This window comes from Bos javanicus, chromosome 29 (assembly GCF_032452875.1).
Source record: "Bos javanicus breed banteng chromosome 29, ARS-OSU_banteng_1.0, whole genome shotgun sequence".
In the NCBI taxonomy this organism is placed as follows: Eukaryota; Metazoa; Chordata; class Mammalia; order Artiodactyla; family Bovidae; genus Bos; species Bos javanicus.
Window position 1 is genome coordinate 11,976,652 of NC_083896.1, and position 26,306 is coordinate 12,002,957.

Consider the following 26,306-nt stretch of genomic DNA (forward strand, 5'->3'; position numbering starts at 1 on the left):
CAAACTATGATGGGGTAACAGGGACCTCCTCCAAAAGGACTTAGGCCAGCATGTTGCACCTCCCAGGACTGCTGCAGTCAGCATCCCTGACCCCACGGCAGACCACTGTGGACCCAAGCCTGCACTGGAGACTCCCAAATTTTCAGGCAAGTCCAGCTCAGTCTCTTGTGGGGTTACTGCTCCTTTCTCCCGGGTCCTGGTGTGCACACGGTTCTCTTCGTGCCTTCCAAGAGTCTCTCTTTCCCCAGTCCTGTGGAAGTTCTAGAATCAAAACCCACTGGCCTTCAAAGTCAAATTTCCTGTGGGTTCTCAGTCCCTTTGCCAGATCCCCAGGTTGGGAAATCTGTTGTGGGCCCTAGAACTTTGGCAACAGTGTGAAAACGTCTTTGGTATAATTGTTCTCCAGTTTGTGGGTCATCTGGTCGTTGGCTCTGTAGTGGGGCTGATGGCCACCTCCACCAAGAGGACTTGTGCCACATGCCACGACTTCCAGGACTGCTGGAGCCAGAGCCCCTGTCCCGCGGCTGACCCGGGCCTCTGCAGGAGACACTCAGACACTCACAGGCAGGTCTGGCTCAGTCTCGTATTGGATCCCTCTTCCTTTCCCTCGGTCCTGTTGCGCATAAGGCTTTGTTTGCTCCCTCTGAGCATCTCTGAGGTTTGATTTTAAACACAATTGAGCCTCTCCTACATTCCTGTTGGGGCTTCTCCTTTGCCCTTGGACATGGGGTTATCTTTTTTTGGTGGGATCCAACATTCTCCTGTCAACGGCTGTTCAGCAGCTAGTTGCAATTTTGGAGTTCTCGCAGAAGATGAGCACACATCCTTCTACTCCACCCTTTTGCAAGTTCACACAAAATAGTATCATCTGAATATCTGAGGTTGTTGATATTTCTCCCAGCAATCTTAATTCCAGCTTGTGATTCATCCAGCCTGGCATTTCATATGATGCAGTCTGCGTAGAAGGTAAGTAAACAGGGTGACAATATACAGCCTTGACAAACTCCTTTTCCAATTTTGAACCAGTCTGTGGTTCCACGTCCAGTTCTAACTGTTGCTCCTTGACCTGCATACAGGTTTCTCAGGAGGCAGGTCAGGTGGTCTGGTATTCCCATCTCTTGAAGAATTTTCTACAGTTTGTTGTGATCCACACAATCTAAGGCTTTAGCATAAGCAATGAAGCAGTAGATGTTTTTCTGGAATTCCCTTGTTTTTTTCTGTGATCCAACAAATGTTGGCAATTTGTTCTCTAGTTCCTCTGCCTTTCCTAAATCCAGCTTGTACATCTGGAAGTTCTTAGGACACATACTGCTGAAGTATATCTTGGAGGATTTTGAGCATGACCTTGTTAGCATGTGCAATGAGTACAATTGTGCAGAAGTTTGAACATTCTTTGGCGTTGCTTTTCTTTGGGATTGAATGTGTAATATAGTAGGACCTTATTATTTATCTATTTTAGGTATAGTCGTTTATATCTGCTAATCCCAAAGTCCTAGTTTATGCCTTCTGCCTCTTTTTCCCTTTGGTAACTATAAGTTTGTTTTTAATTTCTGTGAATCTGTTTCTGTTTTGGAAATAAGTTCATCCGCATCATTTTTTAGGTTCCACAGGTAAATGATATCATATTTATTTTCCCTGACTAACTTCAATTAGTATGATAACCTCTAGGTCCTCCCATGTTGCTGTGAATAGCATTATCTCATCCTTTTTTATGGATAAGTAATACTATCATGTATACATACCACATCTTCTTTATCCTTTCATCTGCTGATGGACATTTAGGTTGCTTCCATGTCTTGGCTACTATAGTGCTGCTATGAACATTGGGGTGCATGTACCTTTTTAAACTAGAGTTTTCTCTGAATGTATGCCCAGAAGTGGGATTGCTAGATCTTATTGTAACATTTTTTTTAGTTTTTTTGTTTGTTTTTAGTTTTAAAAGAACCTCCATATTGCTCTCCATAGTGACTGTTCAGTTTAGTCGCTCCCTGTCCATCACCAACTCCTGGAGTTTACCCAAACCCATGTCCATCGAGTTGGTGATGCCATCCAACCATCTCATCCTCTGTCGACCCCTTCTCCTCCTGCCCTCAATCTTTCCCAGCATCAGGGTCTTTTAAAATGAGTCAGCTCTTCCAGTTTACATTTTCACCAACAGTGTAACAGGGTTTCCTTTTCTCGACATCTTCACCAGCATTTATTATTTGTAGACTTTTTGATGATGGTGTGAGGTGATACCTCATTGTAGTTTTGATTCACATTTCTCTAATAATTGATGATGTTGAGTATCTTTTCCTGTGCCTGTTGTTCATTTACATGTGCTTTTTGGAGACATGTCTATTTAGGTAATTTGCTCCCTTTTTTTACTTTTTATATTAGAGGATAGTTGATTAGCAATGTTGTGATAGTTTCAGGTGTACAACAAAGTAATTCAGTTATACATATACATGTACCTATTCTTTTTCAATTTTCCCCCTTTGTTACATAATATTGAACAGAATTCCCTCTGCTATAAAGTCCTTGTTGGTTATTCATTTTAAATGTAGCAGTGTATACATGTCAGTCCCAAATGCCATAACTATCCCTTCTTCCCCCCACCCTTCCCCCATGGTAACAATTTCTCTTAAGTCTGTGAGACTATTTCTGTTTTGTAAATAGTTAATTTGTATCCTTTCTTTTTAGAATCTGCATGTAAGTGATATCATATGATATTTGTCTTTGACATATTTCATGCACTATGACAATCTCTAGATCTATATTGCTGGAAATTACATTATTTCTTTCTTTTTAATGACTAATATTACATTGTATAAATGTGCCATATCATCTTTATTAATTTCTCTGTCAATGGATATTTAGGTTGCTTCCATGTCTTAGCATTTGTAATTGCGGTCATTTTTTGATTGTCTTCCCCATCTATTTGCCAAGAAGAGATGGGGCTAGATGCCATGATCTTAAGTTTTTGAAGGTTGTTTTAAACCAGCCTTTTCACTCTCCTCTTTCACCTTCATCAAGAGGCTCTTTAATTCCTTTCTGCTTTCTGCCATTAAAGTGGTATCATCTGCATGGCTAAGGTTGTTGATATTTCTCGCAGCAATCTTGAGGCCAGCGTGTGCTTCATCCACCCCAGTATTTCCCATGATGTACTTTGCATAGATAGCAGGGTGACAATATACAGCCTTGACATACTCCTTTCCCAATTTGGAACCAGTACATTGTTCCATGTCCAGTTCTAACTGTTGCTTCCTGACCTGCGTACAGATTTCTCAGCAGGCAGGTCAGGTGGTCTGGTATTCCCATCTCTTGAAGAATTTTCCACAGTTTGTTTTGATCCACACAGTCAAAGGCTTTAGTGTGGTCAATAAAACAAAAGTAGATATTTTTCTGGAACTCTCGCTTTTTTGATGATCCAATGGATGTTGGCAATTTGATCTCTGGTTCCTCTGCCTTTTCTAAATCCAGCTTGAACGTCTGGAAGTTCATGGTTCACATACTGTTGAATCCTAGCTTGGAGAATTTTGAGCATTGTTTGTTAGCATGTGAGCTGAGTACAATTGTGTGGTAGTTTGAGCATTCTTTGGCATTGCCTTTCTTTGGGAATGGAATGAAAACTGACCTTTTCCAGTCCCATGGCCACTGCTGAGTTTTCTAGATTTGCTGGCATATTAAGTGCAGCAATTTCACAGCATCATCTTTCAGGATTTGAAATAGCTCAACTGGAATTCCATCACCTCCACTAGCTTTGTTTGTAGTGATACTTTCTAAGGCCCACTTGACTTCACAGTCCAAGATGTCTGACTCTAGGTGAATGATCACATCATCATGGTTATCTGAGTCATGAAGATCTTTTTGTATAGTTCTTCTGTGTATGCTTTCCACCTCTTCTGAATACGTTCTGCATCTGTAATTTCCATACCATTTCTGTCCTTTATTGTACCCATCTTTGCATGAAATGTTCCCTTGGTATCTAATTTTCTTGAAGAGATCTCTAGTCTTTCCCATTCTATTGTTTTCCTCTATTTCTTTGCATTGATCACTTAAGAAGGCTTTCTTATCTGTCTTTGCTATTCTTTGGAACCCTGCATTCACATATGTGTATCTTTCCTTTTCTCCTTGATCTTTCACTTCTGTTTTCTCAGCTATTTGTACAGCTTCCTCCTTGCCAATATAAAAAGGCAAAAGGCCTCCATTTTGCCTTTTTGCATGTCTTTTTCTTGGAGATGATTTTGATCACTGCCTCCTGTACAATGTTACGAACCTCCGCTGATAGTTCTTCAAGCACTCTGTCATTCAGATCTAATCCCTTGAATCTACATGTCACTTTCACTGTAAGGGATTTGACTTAGTAAGACATTTTGATTTGAACTAAGTTCTAAATAAGCAGTAGCTGTTGTCACTGTATAATTGTAAGGGATTTCTTTTAGGTCATATGTGAATGGTATAGTGGTTTTCCCTACTTTCCTCAATTTAAGTCTGAATTTGACTTAAGAATTCATGATCTGAGCCATAGTCAGCCCCCAGTCTGGTTTTTGCTGACTGTATAGAGCTTCTCCATCTTCAGCTGCAAAAAATATAATCAGTCTGATTTCAGTATTGACCATCTGGTGATGCTCATGTGTAGAGTTGTCTCTTGTGTTGTTGGAAGAGGGTGTTTGCTATGACTAGTGTGTTCTCTTGGCAAAACTCTGTTAGCCTTTGGCATGCTTCATTCTGTACTCCAAGGCCAAATTTGCCTGTTACTCCAGGTAGCTCTTGACTTCCTACTTTTGCATTCTAGTTCCGTATGATGGAAAAGACATCTTTTTTTGGTGGTAGTTCTAGAAGGTCTTGTAGGTAATCCTAGAAATGTTCAACTTCAGCTTCTTTAGCATTAGTTTTGGGGGCATAGACTTGGAAAACTGTGATACTGAATGGTTTGCCTTGTAAATGAACTGAGATCATTGTTTTGTTTTTCAGATTGCATCCAAGTACTGCATTTCAGACTCTTTGTTGACTATGAGGGCTACTCCATTTCTTCTAAGAGATTCTTGTCCACAGTAGTGGATGTAATGGTCATCTGCATTAAATTCACCCACTCTGGTCCATCTTAGTTTGCTGATTCCTAAAATGTCAATGTTCACTCTTGCCGTCTCCTATTTGACCACTTCCAATTTACCTTGGCTCAGTTCAGTCGCTCAGTCATGTCCGACTCTTTGCGACCCCATGAATTGCAGCACACCAGGCCTCCCTGTCCATCACCAACTCCCGGAGTTCACTCAGACTCACGTCCATCGAGTCAGTGATGCCATCCAGCCATCTCATCCTCTGTCGTCCCCTTCTCCTCCTGCCCCCAATCCCTCCCAGCATCAGAGTCTTTTCCAATGAGTCAACTCTTCGCATGAGGTGGCCAAAGTACTGGAGTTTCAGCTTTAGCATCATTCCTTCCAAAGAAATCCCAGGGCTGATCTCCTTCAGAATGCACTGGTTGGATCTCCTTGCAGTCCAAGGGACTCTCAAGAGTCTTCTCCAACACCATGGTTCAAAAGCATCAATTCTTCAGCACTCAGCCTTCTTCACAGTCCAACTCTCACATCCATACATGACCACAGGAAAAACCATAGCCTTGACTAGACAGACCTTTGTTGGCAAAGTAATGTCTCTGCTTTTGAATATGCTATCTAGGTTGGTCATAACTTTTGTACCTAATATTCCAGGTTCCTATACAGTATTGTTCTTTACAGCATCAGACTTTCCTTTCACCACCAGACACATCCACAACTGGGCAATGTTTCTGCTTTAGCCCAGCCTCTTAATTCTTTATGGAGCTGTTTCTCCATTCTTCCCTAGTAGCATATTGGACACCTATCAACCTGGGGGGGTCTCATTTCCGGTGTCATATCTTTTTGTCATTATTTTTATGGGGTCCTCAATGCAAGAATACTGAAGTGGTTTGCCACTCCTTTCTCCAGGGGACCACACTTTGTCTGGCCCTGCCCTTCAGCCACAGTATAAGTTCAACTTAGGTTCATTTCTGCTTGTATTTCTATTGCCTCAGGAGACTGGCCTTAGGAAACATTGCTACAATTTATGTCAGAATGTTTTGTCTGATTTCTAAGAGTTTTATAGATCCAGTCTTATTTTAGGTCTTTAATCTGTTTGGGGTTTATTTTTATATATGATATTAGAGGATGCTCTGAATTTCCTTTACATGAAACTGTCCAGTTTACCCAGAACCACTTATTGAAGAGACTCTTTTCTATGTTTGTGTTCTTCCCTTCTTTGTTGTAGATTAATTTTGACCATAAGTGCTTGGGTTTATTTCTGGGCTTTCTATTCCATTGATCCATATGTCTGTTTTTGTTCAATATTGTACTGTTTTTCCTACTGTAGCTTTGTAGCATTGTCTGCAGACTAGGAAAGTTAGGCATCCGGCTCTTTTCTTTTTCTTCAGGATTACTTTGGCAATTCTAGGTCTTTTGTGATTCCATATAAATTTTAGGGTATTTTGATAAGGATCACATTAAATCTATAGTTTGCTATGGGTAGTTTGGCCATTTTAACAATGTGAATTTCTTTGAATCATCCTCAGTTTACTTTATCAGCACTTTTTAGTTTTCAGCATGTAAGTCTCATCTCCTTGGTCAGGTTCATTCCTAAGTATTTTTTTTTTTTTTTGGTGCAATTTTAAAAGGGATTTTTTTTTAAACTTTACCTTTCTGGTATTAGTAGAAAGAAATGCAACTGATTTCTGTATATTAATTGTATATCCTGTGACTTCACTGAATTCATTGATGAGCTCTATTAGTTTTTGGTAGCACCTTATTTTCTCTATATAGTATCATTATCTGCATATAATGACATTATATTTATGGGGTCTGCATATTCTTCCCTTCCAATTTGGATAACTTTTCTTTCTTTTTCTTCATCTGATTGTTGTGGCTGATTTCTATTAATTTTATAATGTTATTTTTACATTTTAATTTTATCAAGTTAGGGTATACTCACAAATCCATATCTTGTGGCATTGACTTTATGGCTAACTGAAATGATCTAAATAGTTATGCTTATTTAGTATGAAACATCACAAAGTAGACATTCTGCTAAATCATATTGGCTTATTTAATAAATACTTTTATGTAGCTTTTACCATATAACAGGCACTGTTCTAAAAACTATGTTTATTGAATCCTTATAACTACCCTATGAGGAACATACTATTACAGAGAACTTTAAGAAGCTCAGTCAAGGTCACAGTAGTCTATATGAAAAAGCTGGGATTTGAACTCAGCAGTCTGGCTATGCGGAGAAGGCAGTGGCACCCCACTCCAGTACTCTTGCCTGGAAAATCCCATGGATGGAGGAGCCTGGTGGGCTGCAGTCCATGGGGTCACTAAGAGTCGGACACGACTGAGCGACTTCCCTTTCACTTTTCACTTTCATGCATTGGAGAAGGAAATGGCAACCCACCCCAGTGTTCTTGCCTGGAGAATCCCAGGGACAGCAGAGCCTGGTGGACTGCCATCTATGGGGTCGCACAGAGTCGGACACGACTGAAGCGACTTGGCAGCAGCAGTCTGGCTCTTGAATGCTGCGTTTCCTTTCAGTTAGTCAGTCAAATGCGTTTAGTGCCGTGAGTATTGCTCAGCACTATGAGGGAGTCAGGAAACAAAGGACACAAGGCTTAGCTTGAAGAAAACCACTCTCTAGATTTTAGCTGTTGTCACACATTCTGCTCCCTCAACCTCAGGTAAATATTACCCATGTCACAGTTAAATACTCATCAGAGAGAGCTACCTCTTCTCACCCATGAGGATGAACGTTTTGAATAAAAATCTGCAACCTGTATAGCTTGGTTCTCTTTGACAGGGGCAGTGTATTCAGCGTATGTGCTGAGAAGTCTTAGAATAGTATGAAGATGCCTCATGTTCTACAAATATTTAACTCAAGTTTCACTCTCTCTATATATATATTTACATGAAAGTATATACACCTTCATACACTATATGTATAATGTATACGTAACTGTTGTTACAAATAATTTTTAAATACTACTAAAATTACAGCTTGAAATACATTTTATCATATACTTTAACACAAAGGAAACTCACAATACATTCCTTTTTGCTCTTAGATTGAAAACTGTGCATCTCTATATCCAAATGAAGAGTATTCTTAGATAGTAAGGCAAAAATCTTTAAAACCAAAAAGTTGTTACCATTTGGAAAGTGATATGAAGACAGGCACTAGTGTCAGTCTAGTTGCCAGTCCAAGCACAGGTATTCACCACGTGACTTTGGGCAAGTTTCTAAGCTGCCCTGTACTTTAATTTCCTCATCTGTCAAATGGGACAGTACATGCCTCACAGAGTTGTAAGAAATAAAGGATGTAAAAAATATATTTAGAAAAGTAACTCAGGCAATAGGTGCTCAATAAATGTTAGATACTACAATATCTACTGCAACTACTTATCCATAAAATCAGTCTTACCTTATTATCATGCAACCAAAATAAATTCAAAATTACATTAAATTCTAACATCAATATGCAACTGAAAATCCCATTTTTCAAGCTTTTATGTTCACTCAATAGCTGAATTATTTTTATTATTCCAAATTTAAATTAATAAATTTGTACTAAATACTACTCCAATTTTCAAATTTGCTCTGTTTAAAGTTTTGTTAGAAAAAAATGTGCATTTTTTAGAAATATATTGCATCATATAAAGTAGCCTCTAATTAAAATAAATAAATTTAAATTAAAAAAAGAAATACATTGCATCATAATGAAATGTATTTTTATGTTCTACATTGTCTTATTCCAAGGGGAAAATAATGACCTCTTCCAAATATGTTTCTTTTCACAGTTACCCTTCATTTAAAGCTTGCTTTTTGAACAAAATATGCTGACATCAAATGATAAAGAAAAATTAACCCCTTACCTGGTAGAGTGTTTTAGTTTGGTGGATGATTCTATTTATCAGCAAAGAACAGTTGTTTAATCACTCCTGTGTTTCTTCTAAGATTGATTGTTTTTTTGACCATAGGCCTGATTAGAATGTGCAAAGATACTTTAAATGAATGACCTGTGTTTGTTTTGTCTTTCTTTTCTTGCAGTCATTCCCAACACAGCACTGCAACCCGTCAGCCTTCAGTGACTCTCCAACGGGCCATCTCCCTGGAAGGGTAAGATAATAATATAGAGTCTTCTTTTAAACCAAACTATGCACCCTCATCACTTTGAGCATAAATTCCTTTTTCTTTCCTTCCCCCACCCTCCTTCACCACTTTGCTCCCATTTTTTCCTTTCTGTTAGCAAATATTTCTAATGCTTTTGTTATACGCCAACCACTGAGCAAAGTACTGCAATAAGTCAAGTGAGAACTCTTGTTTTCCTTCAGCGGGATCATTACATATTAAGAGTGACAGAAACATAGATAGCTACCTCTATATGGCATAAGCATCACATGGGGCATACATATAAGGGATTAAGGAAGGATCCAGAAAGGATATTTGACTGAGAATGGGTAACAAAGAGGGAAGGGGAAACAGGTCTTCTCTGAAACCATCCTGACTTAACTCTCAAGCTAAGAACTGAAGCATCTGTGGATATCTGCCTAACAGACATTTAAAGGAAGGGTACTCGCTGCAGGAGAAAAAGCACATGAAAAACCATGAACACCAGTGAGGTGAGGTGGCCAAAGGCCACTGACGTGATTGAGTTCTGTGGCACTGGGTGTGCGAGGCAGAAGATGGGAGTGGCAATGTTGGCTGGCCAGGCTTACATATAGAGGACCGAGTGTTTTGCATTTCTAAATTCCCACATCGGGCAGAAGCTGAAGGGGCTAAGAAAAAGGGGCTAATATTTCCCTCCACTTGCTTTATACTCATGACTGGTTTAATTGAGAACCTTTAACTGGTTACTGTATAAAAATGAAATCATTTTATTTTTCCAATATCTGTTACCATCTATACTTTGTTCAATCCTATTTCCCAGGACAAGTAGGCTTCCTTAATGGCATTTTAATTCAAACCTCTAACTTCATTAGTTCTCTCCATTTTGAAATCTCGTGTTTTAGTCAAACCTCTGTCTCTCTTTCCAACATTATTATTAAGACTTGGGGTCCACCAAAGTGCTCTGGAGTGGATAGAGGAGTCATCTGCTCTCTTTCATACCACCCTCTAGACCTTTCTTTCTCTTAGATTACTTCTCTGGTAGTTACGGGGTTCAAAAAATAGAAAAATGGTATTTCTTATAAGTATAGCTCATTCACTTTGCTGTACAGTAGAAACTAACAACATTGTAAAAAAACTATACTACAATAAAAAAAAATTTTTTAATAATATGTCATTTAATGTACAGCCCTCTGTCTCAAAAAAAAAATTATATAACTGTCTTGACTGCTAATGGGTACTTCAGCTCTCAGAGCTTTCTGAGATGCTACCCTCATTTGGCTCAAATAAAATTTTCCAAGTCTTTTTTAAAATATGAGAAATAGCTTTCTTACTGTTTTCCTGTGGCTATCTCCTTTCTGTTAGTGATCACTGGTGATGTAGCCTGGATGGGTGGAGAACCAAACATGCACCAATGCAAAGAAAACTGAGCAACCCCGCCCCCCCCAAGACGTGGTCCCCTAGGACCTCAGTTACCTTCAGACTCCCTGGAAGCAGCGCACTGCAGTCTTCTGGCACATTCACCACTTTCCCCAAGCAGCGTCAGTCCCTCCTCAAAGCACCTGATCACTCTTTCCCATCTGTCCTCAGCAGCTGCAAATGCGAGGCTTGCAGGCATGAGCAGCACCCATCTTTTCTACCCTTCAGGTGGAACTTACCTTGGGTTAGTCCTTGCCGCCTTTCTCCTTGCCCAACTTTCTCCTCTTCTCCACGTCAGCACAGTCCATAAGTGGACACAGACTTGGGAGGAAGATGTTGACCTTCCTGGAAAAACATAAATTTTAGAAACACTTTTTTATGGGGTGTCCTTTCTTGCCTCTAACAAAAACTCCACTGAATCTCCCCAAACCCATAGGAACATGAGTGAAAGGAATGTGACTTCTATAAGACCAACTGCTCTCCCATCGATAAGATAGATACCGCCTCCTCCTCCTCTGTTTTTGATGGTAAAGAACATCAAACTATTCTACCTCCTCTATTAAGAAGAAGAAAACTGAGATAGGAGGGGTGAGGAGTCACAATAGCACAACAGGAGCATGTGGAGTTCACCTCTCTGCACAAGTACATCGGGCATGGGACAGTTCTCACAACAGAGCATGTGCTAAACACTAGCAGAGGACCACAGACACTAAAAAGATAAAATCCCCATGCAACCAGGAAGGACAAAAGAAAGCAAAGAGGAAAGGGGAAGGGACCCGCACCCTTGTGGGGGAGCTGAAGGAGAGGTTCCTGAGTCTGGGGAACCACCCCCCTTCCTGGTGGGAAGATCAGCTGGGACAGAGGGGAGCTTCAGGGGCTCAGAGGAGAGCGCAGCAACCAGGCAGGACAGAGTAAGACCTGCATGGACGGTCTGTGTCAACCCTGCGCCTCCCAGCCTGAGTCGTGTGTGCTGGTGTGGATGGAGGCTGGGTGCTGGAACCCGGGGTCAGGGAGGGGACTGTGATCAGCTGCAAAGAGACAGCCTGAAGGGACGGGTAAGGGGCTCCACAACCGCACATGTTTGTGAAAGAAGTCCCGGCCGCCGTTTCCTATTTCCCCACGTGCCCGCCCCAACCTCCTTGGGTGCTCGGAGGGGCTCCGGCCTGAGCAGGCTGGCGTGCCCGCCTGTGGTCCCAGCCCCACCCCTGTGTGTGCTCCAGCACAACCTCAAGAGCAGACCCTGGCGGAAGGCCCACATGCAGGGTGGAGCTGAAACCACAGCTGAGCCCCAGGGCCTGTGCAACTAAGGAGGGAGGGCAGAACTCTCTCTCCACGGCTGTGGGCTGTGGGGACCTGGGATCTATACCCATCCACCTCCCCACCACCCCAGCCGGCTTTGTAAACTCATCCCCTGCCGAACACCTGAATGAGCAAGAGCTCCCACCACTGAGAGGAGTCTAGCTTTAGCAACTGTGGGCTTTGTGGGCACACACATACAGAGATTGGGCCCGGTCACAGTCTGAGCTGCCTCCGTAATTCCCAGGGCAGTCCTGCACAGTCACGGCAGTTCTGGGACCTGACTTCAGTGCGTGTAAGCTGGTAGCCTAGTGAATACAATGCCTGAGAGAAGCCGGTTGCTGCCATTCCTACAGTTAAGGCGGTGCTGAGAGCAGGTCCAGTAGCGGATTAGTGTATGAGCCCGCAGAGCAGGTGAAAAGTGACACAGCAGAGCACACGCACAGGTGAACCACCCTAGAGGAGGAAAGCTCAGCGACTTCTCTCCCAGCGGTTGTGCTCCAATCCCACCTGCCTCACACCGCAAATCAGAAACAGATCTCGGGTCCCTGCTCCAACCACTAGGGAGCAGACCCTGTTCTGACAAGGCAGAGACAACCTCAGAGCAAGGGAAGGCCCCGCTCAGTATCCAATGCAGGCCCAGGTCACCTCACCATCAGCCATACCTTCTATCAGGGTAATAACACCCAGCATACACGGAGGAAAGAGGTGGCAGACATCCATATTAAAACAGCCCTACCAGCAAAAATGGCTCAGATAGTAAAGAATCTGCCTGCAATGCAGGAGACCCAGGTTTGAGCCCTGAGTCGGGAAGATCCCCTGGAGAAGGCAATGGCAACCCATTTCATTACTCTTGCCTGGAGAATCCCATGGACAGAGGAGCCGGGCAGGCTATGTAGTCCATGGGATCACAAGAGTCAGACACGACTGAGTGACTTAACACTTTGACTTCACCAGCAAAAAATATTAAGCCCATAGAAGTTACACAGGGGCATTCCCACATAAAAATAGCACTCCAAGACAGCCTGAGAGTCAGGCATTGGGAGGAAGAACCCCGGAGCATTTGGCTTTGACGGCAGGCGGGTCCTGAGTGTAGGCGCACCACAGGGCTGAGAGAAGCAGAGACTCTCGGAGGGCACACACCAGGTTTCAAATGCACCGGGACCCAGCACAAAGCAATACCTCCATAGGAATACAAATAAACTCAAAGTGGTTTAAAGACCTAAATGTAAGACTGGATACTGTACAACTCCTAGAGGACGACATAGGCAGAACACTGACACAAATTGCAGCAATATCTTTTTTGATTCATCCCCTAGAATAATGAAAACAAAAATGAGTTAAAAGCTTTTGCACATCAAAGGGAAACCATCAACAAGACAAAAAGACAACCCACAGAATGGGAGAAAAGATTTGCAAATGATGTGACCAACAAGAGATTAATCTCCAAAATACATAAACAGCTCATGCACCTCAATATCAACAAACAACCCCATTAAAAAGTGGAGAGAAAATCTATTAATCAATAGCCATTTCTTCAAATGTACAGAGAGCCAAAAAGCCCATGAAAAAATGCTCAACATCACTAATTATTAGAGAAGTGCACATCAGCGCTACAATGAGGTATCACCTCACACTGGTCAGAATGGCCGTCGTCACAAAATCCACAAACAATGAATGCTGGAAGGAGTATGGAGAAAAGGGAACTCTCCTACACTTTTTGTGGGAAGGTAAATTGATACAACCATTACAGAGAACAGTATGGAGGGTCCTTAAAAAATTAACTATAGGACTACCATATGATCCAGCAATCCCACCGCTGGGCATACATCCAGAGAAAACCATAATTTGAAAAGACACACGCACCTCAGTATACACTGCAGCACTATTTACAATAGCCAGGACAGATGAATGGATAAAGAAGATGTGGTCGCATATAACACACACACACACACACAAACATATAATGGAATATAACTCAGCCATAAAAAAGAATGAAATAATGCCATTTGCAGCAAAATGGGTAGACCTAGAGATTATCATAATAAGTCAGAGGAATACAAATATCATATAATATTGCTTATATATGGAATCTAGTAAAAAATTATACAAATGAACTTATTTACAAAGCAGAAACTGACTCACAGATCTAGAAATCAAACTTAGGTTTACCACAAGGGAAACATGGGAGGAAGTAATAAATTAGCAGATTGGGATTAACATGTACATACTGCTATGTATAAAATAGATAACTAATAAGGACCTACTGTATAGCACAGGGAAGTCCACCCAATATTCTGTAATAACCTATATGGGAAGAGAATCTGAAAAAGAATATATATATAACTGTTTCACTTTACACCTAAAACCAGCACAACATTGTAAATTAACTATACTCCAATAATTAAAAAAAAAAAAAAAACAGAGATAGTAGTGGTTCACTAAATAGAAACTTAGCTCTGAAAGAACCAGGTAACTTTTCTCAGTAATAAACTACTATATTCATTGTGACATTTGTTCTATTTCTTAAAAAAAAAAAAAAAGAAAAGGTTTTCAATAAATACTTCATAGCATTTGGTTCTATAATAATATACAAGACGGTCTAGATCATGAATCCTCACCATTCTCTCAGTGTTTAAATCCAGGCTAAGGAATTCACTAGCTATGTAACAGCAAGTTACTTGGTTTCTTTGTGCCTCAGTTTCCTAATATGTAAAATAGAAATACCGATGATATTTCCTTATCGAGTTCTTTTAAGAATTAAAATTACATATATGTTTAATTTTTATATTAGTACTAGCATTGTATGTGTGTTTGCTATAGTAGTTGTTGCTGTTATTGTTATACATAAGGTAAATCAATAAGCCATGAGAGTTTCTCATCTATATCAAATAGTGGAGTAGGTTACCATTTCCTTCTCCATATATCAAATAAGACTTTATTAAAAGTCAGTCACTGGTATCTTTGCTATATTCTGGGGAGGCATATTTCTATATACATAATAATCATTTGTGGAAGCAATTCAAACCACTCTTTGAGCTTGCCTCGTTGCTGAGTAAATATATGTTAAAAGTACCTTGATTACCAAGATTGTATTTATATGCTTATTAAACAAGGAAAGAACAACCTAAGCTTTTTCTACTTATCAGCTTCTTCTCAGCTCCAAAAGAATAATTTAGGACCAGAATAAGAAATGCTCTTACATTACTGGGATATATATATCTCTTAAAAAGTTAAAGCAAAGGGACTACGTAAACACACGAGAGGAACTAGCCTTTGCAGTCTGTGAGTATTCTCCAGCTGGACGTGAGAACATCCATCAGTCAGAATCTGCAGTGCAAGTTTATGCAGGCTTATGATTATATTCTCCATACTTCTCTCCTTCTAGAAAGTACCATACTTAAGAAAAACACTCCCACAAAACTCAGTTGGTTGTTGCATCCTCCACAGAACTATGATTGGTTTTGAATTCTACAGGTTAAATTGGATATGTGGAAAGGACCAAGGAAAAACATCCAGAGTTAACAAAGGGATGGGACAGCATTTTATCAAGCAAACACTGACGGGATTAGGATTCTTTGGTTTGAAGAAGAAAGCTTCATCATGTGCTTAATGAGATCATATTCAAAATGTGTAATTTATTGGGAGTAAAAACAGTATAAATCCATTGTATTTCTTCAAGGGAAAAGAAACTAACATTCACTGAGTGCTTATTAGGTACCAGGCTATCTATCCATCCATCCTTCCAGCCATCTACCTATCTTATCTGATTTTATTTCCATAATAATCTTATGAAACAGGCATCTTTTTTCCTAAAAAATGATCCTCAGAGACATTAAGTAATTTTCCCAAAGACCCTTACATAGAATATAGCAAGCCTAGATTTGAAATCTAATTGGCTTCACTGTACAACTCCATTTCCTATAATGTGGCATGAAAAAGGCTTTATTGAGTTGGAAATCAGTGGTCACGCCATTTATAAGCTACATTCAGACTAAGCTGGACATAGTGAAGAATTTCCTAGGATAAAAAATGATAAAGAAGTAGAACTGACTCTAAGCCTAAGAGTCTAAGTAGAATGAATAGCCCATCACCTGGCATGGCACTGGAGGCCACGTGCAGGCTGAAGTGTTAATTGTGGTAGAGGCGAGGGTGTTGGGGCTGAGCTTACCACTGGCCTCCACCTCCCCCTCCTAGTTCCTTAAACAGACCTCCTTCAGCAGCACGCAGGGTGGCTGTCGTTCCAGGGATTAGTCCTTACACAGAGAAGCCTTCCCTCAAGCTATGCTGAACAATGGCATTTCCTGCTAGAGCTGTTTCCAAACCTTTTCCTTCTTTCTTCTTGTTCACAAAAGCTTATTAGCAGCTGCCAATCAGCATTCTTTAGCATTTGGCACTGTTTTCCACTTGAGTGAAATGACCTCTGTGATAAATGCAATCGCTAACACTAATCCTCCGTCAAGATGAAGCCAAAAAATGTGCAGGCCTTACCCTGACGTCGGAACAGAGTGACCCCATTTCTCAAAAACAGGAAATGGTATCCTCGACTAGGTCCCATTGTTTTAACTGCTATAGAGTAGTTTGTTTTACCTAGTTAATAATCCACCATGAAGAATATTCTGTTCTCTGCAATCATGGAAAAAAACTGACTCTGTAATCAAAGAAGTAGTTTTTGAATCCTGACCTTTCTGCCATCTACTGTTAATCTTAAACAGAACACATCCCATCTATAAGCATGAACTTCCTATTCAGCCAAAGGGAGACAAGCATAGGACTCACCACCTTTCTGTAATAAGTACTAGCTGGGGCTTCCCAGGTGGCTCAATGGTTAAGAACCCACCTGCAATGCAGAAGACTTAAGTTCTTCCCCTGAGTCAAGAAGATCCCCTGGAGAAGCAAATGGCAACCCACTCCGGTATTCTTGCTGGAGAATTCCATGTAAAGAGGAACCTGGCAGGCTACAGTCCATGGGGTCACAAAGAGTCAGGCACAACTGAACAGCTAAACGACAGCCAAGTACTAGTTGAATATACGCTTCGTCCAAGTGTTCTGAGAAAACAAAACTCATTTTTAAAGCCTGGGTTAGTTTGAAGACCTATATTGAACGCTTATTATTAAATACATATATATATGTCCCTATGTATGTAAAACATTTCTTGATACAAAATATTTGAGACAGAATTAACCTTGCATTGCTGGAATATTTAGAAGGCAACACCTTAGTAATTCTCTCCAAAGCCCAGAACGCTACAGTTTATGCTATATGTGCCCTGCTGACCATCAAATACATAGATAATGTGGCATAAAGTCATTGTCACTGTACACCCAGTAGGAGAGGTATTTTACATTTTGTGTAGGTCATTGGGCGTTTAGCAGTTTTCCCATTAAGGTGTAATACTGCTGAAAGTAGGTAATCAGCTGAAATTGGAAATTTCATTATTTGAAAACTCTCCTTCCTGATGCCTTCATGAAAAAAGCAACTACATAGGATATTTATAAAAATGAATGTACTTTAAAAGGCCATATGTTTATGTATTTTTCACCTAAGTTGCTACTACTTGACATAAGATAAGTGGAAATATTTCAGATTCCCAGTTAATTTGATCCATAGAGACAACAGAACTATCTCATTGAGCCTCTTCATAGAGTTACTGCGGTTTCTTAAACTGATATCTGAATCATCTATAGCTATGCCAGACATAACGAGGCAGAATAACATCCCCATTAACAGTATGAGTGCCTTGCTTCGGGTTCAAGTTGACAGACGCATCTTAATCTCCTCTTCCTCCTGAGACCCCATTAAAAAGAAGCTAATGGAATAACAAAACAGGGCGAGAGGACAGTCCCATAACTATAAAGGAAATGAGAGGGGGCATCAAAGGCCAGAAGATTTCAGCACATTTCTGCATGACAGAAAGCAGATGGAAGGGGAGAGATGGAAGAGGCAGAGAGAGGCAGCCCTGCCTTAGATCAGCTCCAGAAGAAGGGCACGTGCTGTGGCTCCAGGGCACCTCGCCCGTGGCAGTCTATGTGACTGCCGTCTCCTGGCGATGTGTTTCCAGGGCTGCCTCCCACAGCACAGCCCTCCACGGTGAAGCTGCCTTGTAGAGAGGAGCCCAGAGTGCAGAGAGGAGCGGATCTGCCTAACAGAGCCCAGGAAACCCGGAGCCTGCAGAATAGTGACAGCAGATGGCACTGAGAGCAGAGCCTGAGAATAGGATGATGTGACAAGATGTCCCCACGCAGCAGGCACAGCCCTGCATGCAGAGCAGCTGCCAGGCAAGTCCACACCACCAGTCGGGAAATGAACTCTCTGCTCTAAAGAAACAGGAGGACTCTCCTGAGGAACTGCCCCCACACCAAAGCCCTGCTCTACGTGCTAGTTGGGGCTTCCCAGGGGGCTCAGTGGTAAAGAATCCTTCAGCCAATGCAGGAGCCGCAGGTTCCATCCCTGGGGCAGGAAGATCCTCTGGGGAAGGAATCGTCAGCCTACTCTAGTATTCTTGCCTGGAAAATCCCATGCAGAGAGGAGACTGGCAGGCTATAATCCCTGGGTTTGCAAAGAGTTGGACACAACTGAGTGACTGATGGTGTGTGTGTGCACTCACACACACCTGCTAATTAGGGAGCAAGTTTCAGGTTTGCCCCTCTAACCTGAAGTTTTTCGGTAAAAAAGCTTTGCCCTTATGTGCAACACTCTCCTAAGCCTTTCTACCACTTTGTTCTTAAATGTGGACAGACAGCCACGGGTTACCAAATATTTTAACAAACCTACCAAGGGACAGAAACAGGATTAAAACACACATAACAAAGACCATCCCAGAGATAACTCTGGAACAAAACAGAAGTTAGTGAAATGAAGTTGACCCTTGAACAATGTGAATTCAAACTGTGCAGGTCCACTTATATGTGGATATTTTTCAATAATAAATGCTCTAGTACTGTACTACCTACAGGTGGTTGGATTCAAAGATGTGGGGTAAATTCAGATATGGAGGGCTAACCATAAATTACACTCAGATTCACTCCCACCCTTTGTTCAAGGGTCAGCTGCTCCAATATAAGCATGTGTTTAGCAATAGGGAGATAGCCACTAGAATTAAAACTGAAATGGTAAAAAGCTATTGCCTCTGGGAAGCCAGGTAGGTTTCTCAGGAGAGGTAACACAAATTGCGTTTTGAAGAATGTGTTTGGAACTAGACAGGGGTTAAAAAGAAAAGAACTGCTGAGTCACTTCAGTCGTGTCCGACGCTCAGTGACCCCATGGACGGCAGCCCACCAGGCTCGTCCGTCCATGGGATTTTTCAGGCAAGAGTACTGGAGTGGGGTGCCATTGCCTTCTCTGCAAAATCATGTGCAAAAAATCCTGGAAGTATTTTCCTAATACTGCAAAGATTTCCTGCTGCTGCTGCTGCTTAGTCACTTCAGTCGTATCCAACTCTGTGTGACCCCATAGACGTCAGCCCACAAGGCTCTCCTGCCCCTGGGATTCTCCAGGCAAGAACACTGGAGTGGGTTGCCAGTTCCTTCTCCAATGCATGACAGTGAAAAAGTGAAAGTGAAGTCTCTCAGTCGTGTCCAACTCTTAGCAACCCCATGCACTGCAGCCTACCAGGCTCCTTCATCCATGGGATTTTCCAGGCAAGAGTACTGGAGTGGGGTGCCATTGCCTCCTCCTAATCTTCAACTATTCAAATACTTCCTTTTGTCCAGTAGAGGGAATACACTATTTTATCTTACCTTAAAAAATCATTTTAGCAACAATACAGAGGCAGAATTTTCTAGAAACTAGCATTTTCACATCAATAAAATAGCTGCCCTGAAAAGTGTTGACCACCCTCTATGAATCGAAGGAATCCATATGGAGTGGATGGTCTAACTGACCCCAACCAAAAAATTTCTCCCAAATCCATCAGTAAGCCCAAGGAGAACCAGCAAGTGGTCTTGCCTGTAAACAAATGCATCTAGGGGAACCCATCATCTCGGGTTAGCTGGTCTGTGGAGCTATCGCTGTCATTCTTGCTCAGTGGAACAGGCCTGTCTATGTAGGGATAACCATGCACCTCTATTTGGCACAAGAGTGTCCCTCTCCACACTCTTAAGACCACGACAGGCTCTTGAGACCATGCGTTGGTGGGGCCAGGGAGCCTCTGTTGTTCCCACATTAGGCCTGAACAGTTGGCCTTTCCAGGGAACACTCTGTGAACAGGACCTCGACTGGAATCATTTGCCCTTTTGTTCTCTAGCCAGCTTCTTTTGCCTTAATGGGAGATGCTCTTTTACAACTAGCATATTTCAATTTCCCAAAATAATGCTGGTTTAAAGTAGTCAGTCTTCTTAGTCTAAGTGCCTAGATATTTACTTACAAAATATACAGTCACTGTGAATCAGGAGACCTGGGTTCTAGGTTCAACTCAGCCACCTCCATGTGATTTACAAAGTGATGAGGTTGAGTTGAAGAAACAAAGTCCTAGATTCTTTTGCACTCTATCAGTTCAGTTGCTCAGTCGTCTCCGACTCTGTGACCCCATGAATTGCAGCACGCCAGGCCTCCCTGTCCATCACCAGCTCCCGGAGTTCACTCAGACTCACGTCCATCGAGTCAGTGATGCCATCCAGCCATCTCATCCTCTGTCGTCCCCTTCTCCTCCTGCCCCCAATCCCTCCTAGCATCAGAGTCTTTTCCAATGAGTCAACTCTTCGCATGAGGTGGCCAAAGTACTGGAGTTTCAGCTTTAGCATCATTCCTTCCAAAGAAATCCCAGGGCTGATCTCCTACAGAATGCACTGATTGGATCTCCTTGCAGTCCAAGGGGCTCTCGAGTCTTCTCCAACACCACAGTTCAAAAGCATTGATTCTTCGGCACTTAGCCTTCTTCACAGTCCAACTCTCACATCCATACATGACCACTGGAAAAACCATAGCCTTGACTAGACAGACCTTTGTTGGCAAAGTAATGTCTCTGTTTTTCAATATGCTATCTAGGTTGGTCATAACTTGCCTTCCAAGGAGTAAGTGTCTTTTAATTTCATGGCTTCAGTCACCATCTGCAGTGATTTTGGAGCCCCAAAAAATAAAGTCTGATACTGTTTCCACTGTTTCCCCATCTATTTCCCATGAAGTGATGGGACAAGATGCCATGATCTTCATTTTCTGAGTGTTGAGTTTTAAGCCAACTTTTTCACTCTCCTCTTTCACCTTCACCAAGAGGCTTTTTAGTTCCTCTTCACTTTCTGCCATAAGGGTGGTGTCATCTGCATATCTGAAGTTATTGATATTTCTCCCGGAAATCTTGATTCCAGCTTGTGCTTCTTCCAGCCCAGCGTTTCTCATGATGTACTCTGCATAGAAGTTAAATAAGCAGGGTGAAAATATACAGCCTTGACATACTCCTTTTCCTATTTGGAACCAATCTGTTGTTCCATGCCCAGTTCTAACTGTTGCTTCTTGACCTGCATATAAATTTCTCAAGAGGCAGGTCAGGTGGTCTGGTATTCTCATCTCTTTCAGAATTTTCCACAGTTTATTGTGATCCACACAGTCAATGGCTTTGACATAATCAATAAAGCAGAAATAGATGTTTTTCTGGAACTCTCTTGCTTTTTCCATGATCCAGTGGATATTGGCAATTTGATCTCTGGTTCCTCTGCCTTTTCTAAAACCAGCTTGAACATCTGGAAGTTCATGGTTCATGTATTGCTGAAGCCTGGCTTGGAGAATTTTGAGCATTACTTTACTAGCGTGTGAGATGAGTGCAATTGTGCGGTAGTTTGAGCATTCTTTGGCATTCCCTTTCTTTGGGATTGGAATGAAAACTGACCTTTTCCAGTCCTGTGGCCGCTGCCGAGTTTTCCAAATTTGCTGGCATATTGAGTGCAGCACTTTCACAGCATCATCTTTCAGGATTTGAAATAGCTCAACTGGAATTCCATCACCTCCACTAGCTTTGTTCGTAGTGATGCTTTCTAAGGCCCACTTGACTTCACATTCCAGGATGTCTGGCTCTAGGTGAGTGATCACACCATTGTGATAACATTGTATAATTTCATAAATTTTAAAGGATATAAAATTTTGGTTTCTGGGATTACTCTGTCAGTCCAGTGGTTAAGACCCCACACTCCCAAATGCAAGGAGCACAGGTTTGATCCCCGTCAGGGAACTAAGATCCCACATGTAACACAGTATAGCCAAGAAAGTTAATAAATGAAAGTGTGGCTTCTGGACTTGTAGAACTGTTTCCAGATGTGGAATCTTAGGGGCCAATGGGCTGTAAACAACTGGCCCTCAGGAGAAGCTGGCTTGAGTTATCCCTACTCACTCGCTCACAAAGCAGCCATCTTTGATGATTCTCACCAGCGTGGATGGTCAGCTTCCGCCAGCACATCTCTGCACCTTGTCCCTCAACAGCAGTGCTACATGGTGCTTCCCAGAGTAACTAAGGGGGCCCGATGTGCTGAGAAATATACTGAATATATTGCAAATCTGAAAGAGCAACTTTATTCAGGTTGTATAGTTTTGGGGCTCTGTGGGTAAAAATCTTCCTTTACCACAGAAATGTAAATGACCTCGCCAAAACAGAGGGCAGGTTGGGTTACTGAAGAGGATTTCTGTATATTTTTAAAATGTATTAAAACAATATATTTATATATGGTTGTTACCCTCTTTATTTTGCCCTCTGCCGACTGAAGAATTTATTTAGGGAGAATACAGGAAAATTAAGGAGACAAAGAGCTAGCTGATGTTTACAAATGCTTGAAAGAAATCAAATCCTACCCTTCCCACCAAAAGAAAACTAAACTTCTGATTTATAGTCCAATAAAGACAGACCAGCTTCTTGGGTAAGATTCCAGGTCTTACTTTTACCACCAGGTAATCTGCATAGAAAGACTAAGAATGCTTATCTTATGGTGCCCTCCTTCCATCCCGTAAGGGGAGAGGGACTTTCAGAGCTTGAATCTCAGAATCAGGGCAGATGACCCCAGATCATCTCTGTCTCCCCCAGTTATCATCACGTGGTTTCATTTCTCCTCTTGTCCCTGCAGTTTCCACCTCTGCTCCTAGTGAAGCTGTCAGCTCATTTTTCTTAGCCCAGTTTCTACTGGCCTATTGCTTTTTTTTTGCCATTTCTTTACTCCATATGACATCCTTTCCTAGGCCTTACAGTCTTTCTTCCTTACATCTGTAAAGCTGAAAATGTAAAAGGTGTCATCACAACAAACTTTAAGGATTGCCAAAAATTTATCAGTGCTAAAAAAGTGCTGAGGTTACAGAGAACTGGAAAATATTTAAGAGCTACTAATTCATAGGCTTCTGTTTGTAATTCTTTCACAGGACTTGGATTTCTATCGCCATCTGCTGTTGAAATAACAACTGTCATTTTTGGTTTTTTGGTTTTTGATTTTTAATCGTCCAATGCCTTGTATAGGACAGCCAGAAGTTTCCAAATTTGGAATTTCAAATAAAATATCAAAATATATTTTAGAAGATGACACTGAGAATCTATACTTACATTTTTCCAGGTAAAGACTTTTATTTAAGGGCTTCCCTGGTGGCGCAGAGGTTAAAGCATCAGCCTGCAATGTGGGAGACCTGGGTTTGATCCCTGGGGTGGGAAGATCCCCTGGAGAAGGAAATTGCAACCCACTCCAGTATTCTTGCCTGGAGAATCCCATGGACGGTGGAGCTTTGTGGGCTACAGTCCACGGGTGGCAGAGAGTCAGACACAACTGAGCAACTTCACTTTCACTTTCCTGTTCCCCGGGATTCTCCAGGCAAGAACACTGGAGTGGGTTGCCATTGCCTTCTCCAGTGCATGAAAGTGAAAAGTGAAAGTGAAGTCGCTCAGTCATGTCCGACTCCTAGCGACCCCATGGACTGCAACCTACCCAGCTCCTCCGTCCATGGGATTTTCCAGGCAAGAGTACCAGAGTCAGGTGCCATCACCTTCTCTGCTTAAAACCGAGGAAAGATGTAAAAACAGAGGAGTGTAGGCATCATGAAAGCAGGCAATTCAAAGACATAGACAGTAAAGTTCAAAAAGGATATTTTCTATATTCAAATGCTAAAAATATAGCATGAACTACTATATATTTAACAGAAGGCAATGGCACCCCACTCCAGTACCCCACATTTCTAAGTCAACACCTCACTTGCTTCCCTGATAGGTCAACTGGTAAAAATCTGCCTGCAATGCAGGAGACCTGGCTTCGATCCCTGGGTCGGCAAGATCCCCCCCAAGAAGGGAATGGCATCCCACTCCAGTATTTTTGCCTGGAGAATTCCATGGACAGAGGAGCCTGGCGGGTACAGTCCATGGGGTCACAGAGAGTTCGACACGACTGCGTGACACACACACCCCTCCTCCTGCCTCCTCAGAATCCCATGTGTTTTGTCATTACGAATTGGCCAATTTGGAGGCGTAAGCAAGACACTGAAATCCAGTGTGGAGCTCAACATGACTCCTGGGGTTTTGAAAGTTGTTATTTAGTCATTGTCAGAATCTAGTTACAGAACAAAAGTAGAATGACCACCTACGGTGATTTCACTGAAACTGCAATATGCTGAGTTAGAAGAGACAGAGGAATCATTTTTCCCCGTTGTTGGCATCTGTTTTACCTTAAAGAAGTAGGGAGAAACCTTGAAGTCACAGAGTAGGAGTTGGGCTCTGAAGAGTTTCTGGGCTACCCCGGTCAGGGGTCTTGCACACGGAGGCTGCTCAGTGCCAAGCGGCTGGGACTTATCTTAGAGAGATGCCACAGAACCCACTACGGAGTTTGGTTTTGGGGTTTTCTATAAATAGTCCTTCTTTCTGTGTGCCCAGTTCAATGCCAACATGATGACTTACCCCTGCATACATTCCTTGGAAAGCTTTTCATTTTTAAACAAATTGGTTTAATAAAGGACTTACACTGTGAAGAAACTTCCTCCTCATTATTGTATAATTAAACATATTTGAAACAGTGTGCTGCAGAATAGTCAACTAGAAAATTGCTCCTCTTAATCAATACTCATTATAATTAATGCTGATAATAATATGATCACCCATGACATTGACTGAGATGGCATTGAAAAGCTAATTAATACACTGAATGAAGCAAGGAGGGATAAAGAGAGCATCCAGTTGTTAGACCAGTAAAAAATGAATACAGGAAACATGATTCCACAACAGGATCTAGCTGCCCAAACTGTCAGGAAGCTTTATCAATCACAAACCTCCTAACTGTTGTTCTAGTACCAGTCTGCTTTTTATATTTGCACCATTATCTCTGTATGAAAACTGTCCATTTTTTTAGCATCTTTCTAGTATTAAGGCTGCGTTTGCTGATTTGAGTCTGTTTATGACCAATCAATAAATTTAATTGGAATTATAATGATGAGCCATGAGATGGAGCCTGCCCTCCGTCTGGTAGGAAGAAGTGGACATGAATCATACAGATAAATGTGAAGTCTACACCTGGGCCAGGTGCCATAAAAATGTGGCCTGTGATGCTCTGAGTGTCTGGAATAGGGAATCTGACCTCCTCTGGAAGGTCAAGGCGTCCTTGGAAGTCTCTGAACGAGGACGCATTAACTGGGCAAAGGGAGGAAAGGGCCATCACCGACAGCTGCACAAACAATGATTACAAATGTGTCTGAGTGTATTTCTGAGATGAGCACAGACTAGAACAACGTGAATTCAGTAGAGCTTGCCATTTAGAAATTTATAATAAGGAGGCTGACTCACGGGTGGCTGTCTCCTCCGGAGAGACCATTTGATGGAGATTTCCAGTGCTTATCAGTAATGTGTGATCTCAGCGTAGATGCAGGTCTCTAAATCCCATCTCTGCACAGTTGCGCTCTTCCAGCGTGCTTTTGTTTGTCTGTCTGACATTATTTGTTTGCATGTTTATCTGCCTACCTGCCGGAACTTTGAGACCCTTCCTCACTGCTGTTGCAGCCACCTGCTGCTCTCCTCCTCTCCAGCCCTCCCCTGGCCCCTTTTCTTTTTCCCCATCCCCTTCCTTTTCCTATAAACTTTCTCCTCCTCCTCCTCCTCCTCTTTTACTTTTTATTCTCTGTCCATTTCTTTGTCTTTCTCTCCTCTTTCGGCTGTTCGTCCTGAAGGTAGGCTTATGTTTGTACAGTGCAGTGCAATTCGCAAAGGCATCTCAAGGACATCATTCCCTTTGGCCCCAGGAACAATTTTATTTAAGGGAGGCTGAGTAAGAATCATTGATCTTGTTTATAGATGTGTCAGAAGGTAAATGGCTTTTTCAAATTTGTGTATCTGGAAAGGGAAGAGCCTTGACTGTAACACAGATACCTCCCAGCCCCCACACTCTCACCACCAGACCACCTTATCTCAACAGAAATGTTGAAGACATCCTGACACATCTTTTAGGCTCATCTTTTAGGGTCCTTCTCTGTCCTGTTATTCACAAAGATGAGTCTAATCCTAAGTC

General features: G+C 41.9%; 1 protein-coding gene across 15 annotated transcripts in view; it reads left to right on the forward strand.

The window, feature by feature from the left end:
- Positions 1 to 26,306, forward strand: part of DLG2 (discs large MAGUK scaffold protein 2) — a 2,330,119-nt gene that overhangs the window by 1,845,132 nt on the left and 458,681 nt on the right. For all 15 annotated transcript variants that reach the window (XM_061406089.1, XM_061406091.1, XM_061406093.1 and 12 more), the window contains one exon: positions 9,093 to 9,161. In XM_061406089.1, the coding sequence (XP_061262073.1) occupies positions 9,093 to 9,161 (69 nt within the window). The remainder of the gene's footprint in view (positions 1 to 9,092; positions 9,162 to 26,306) is intronic.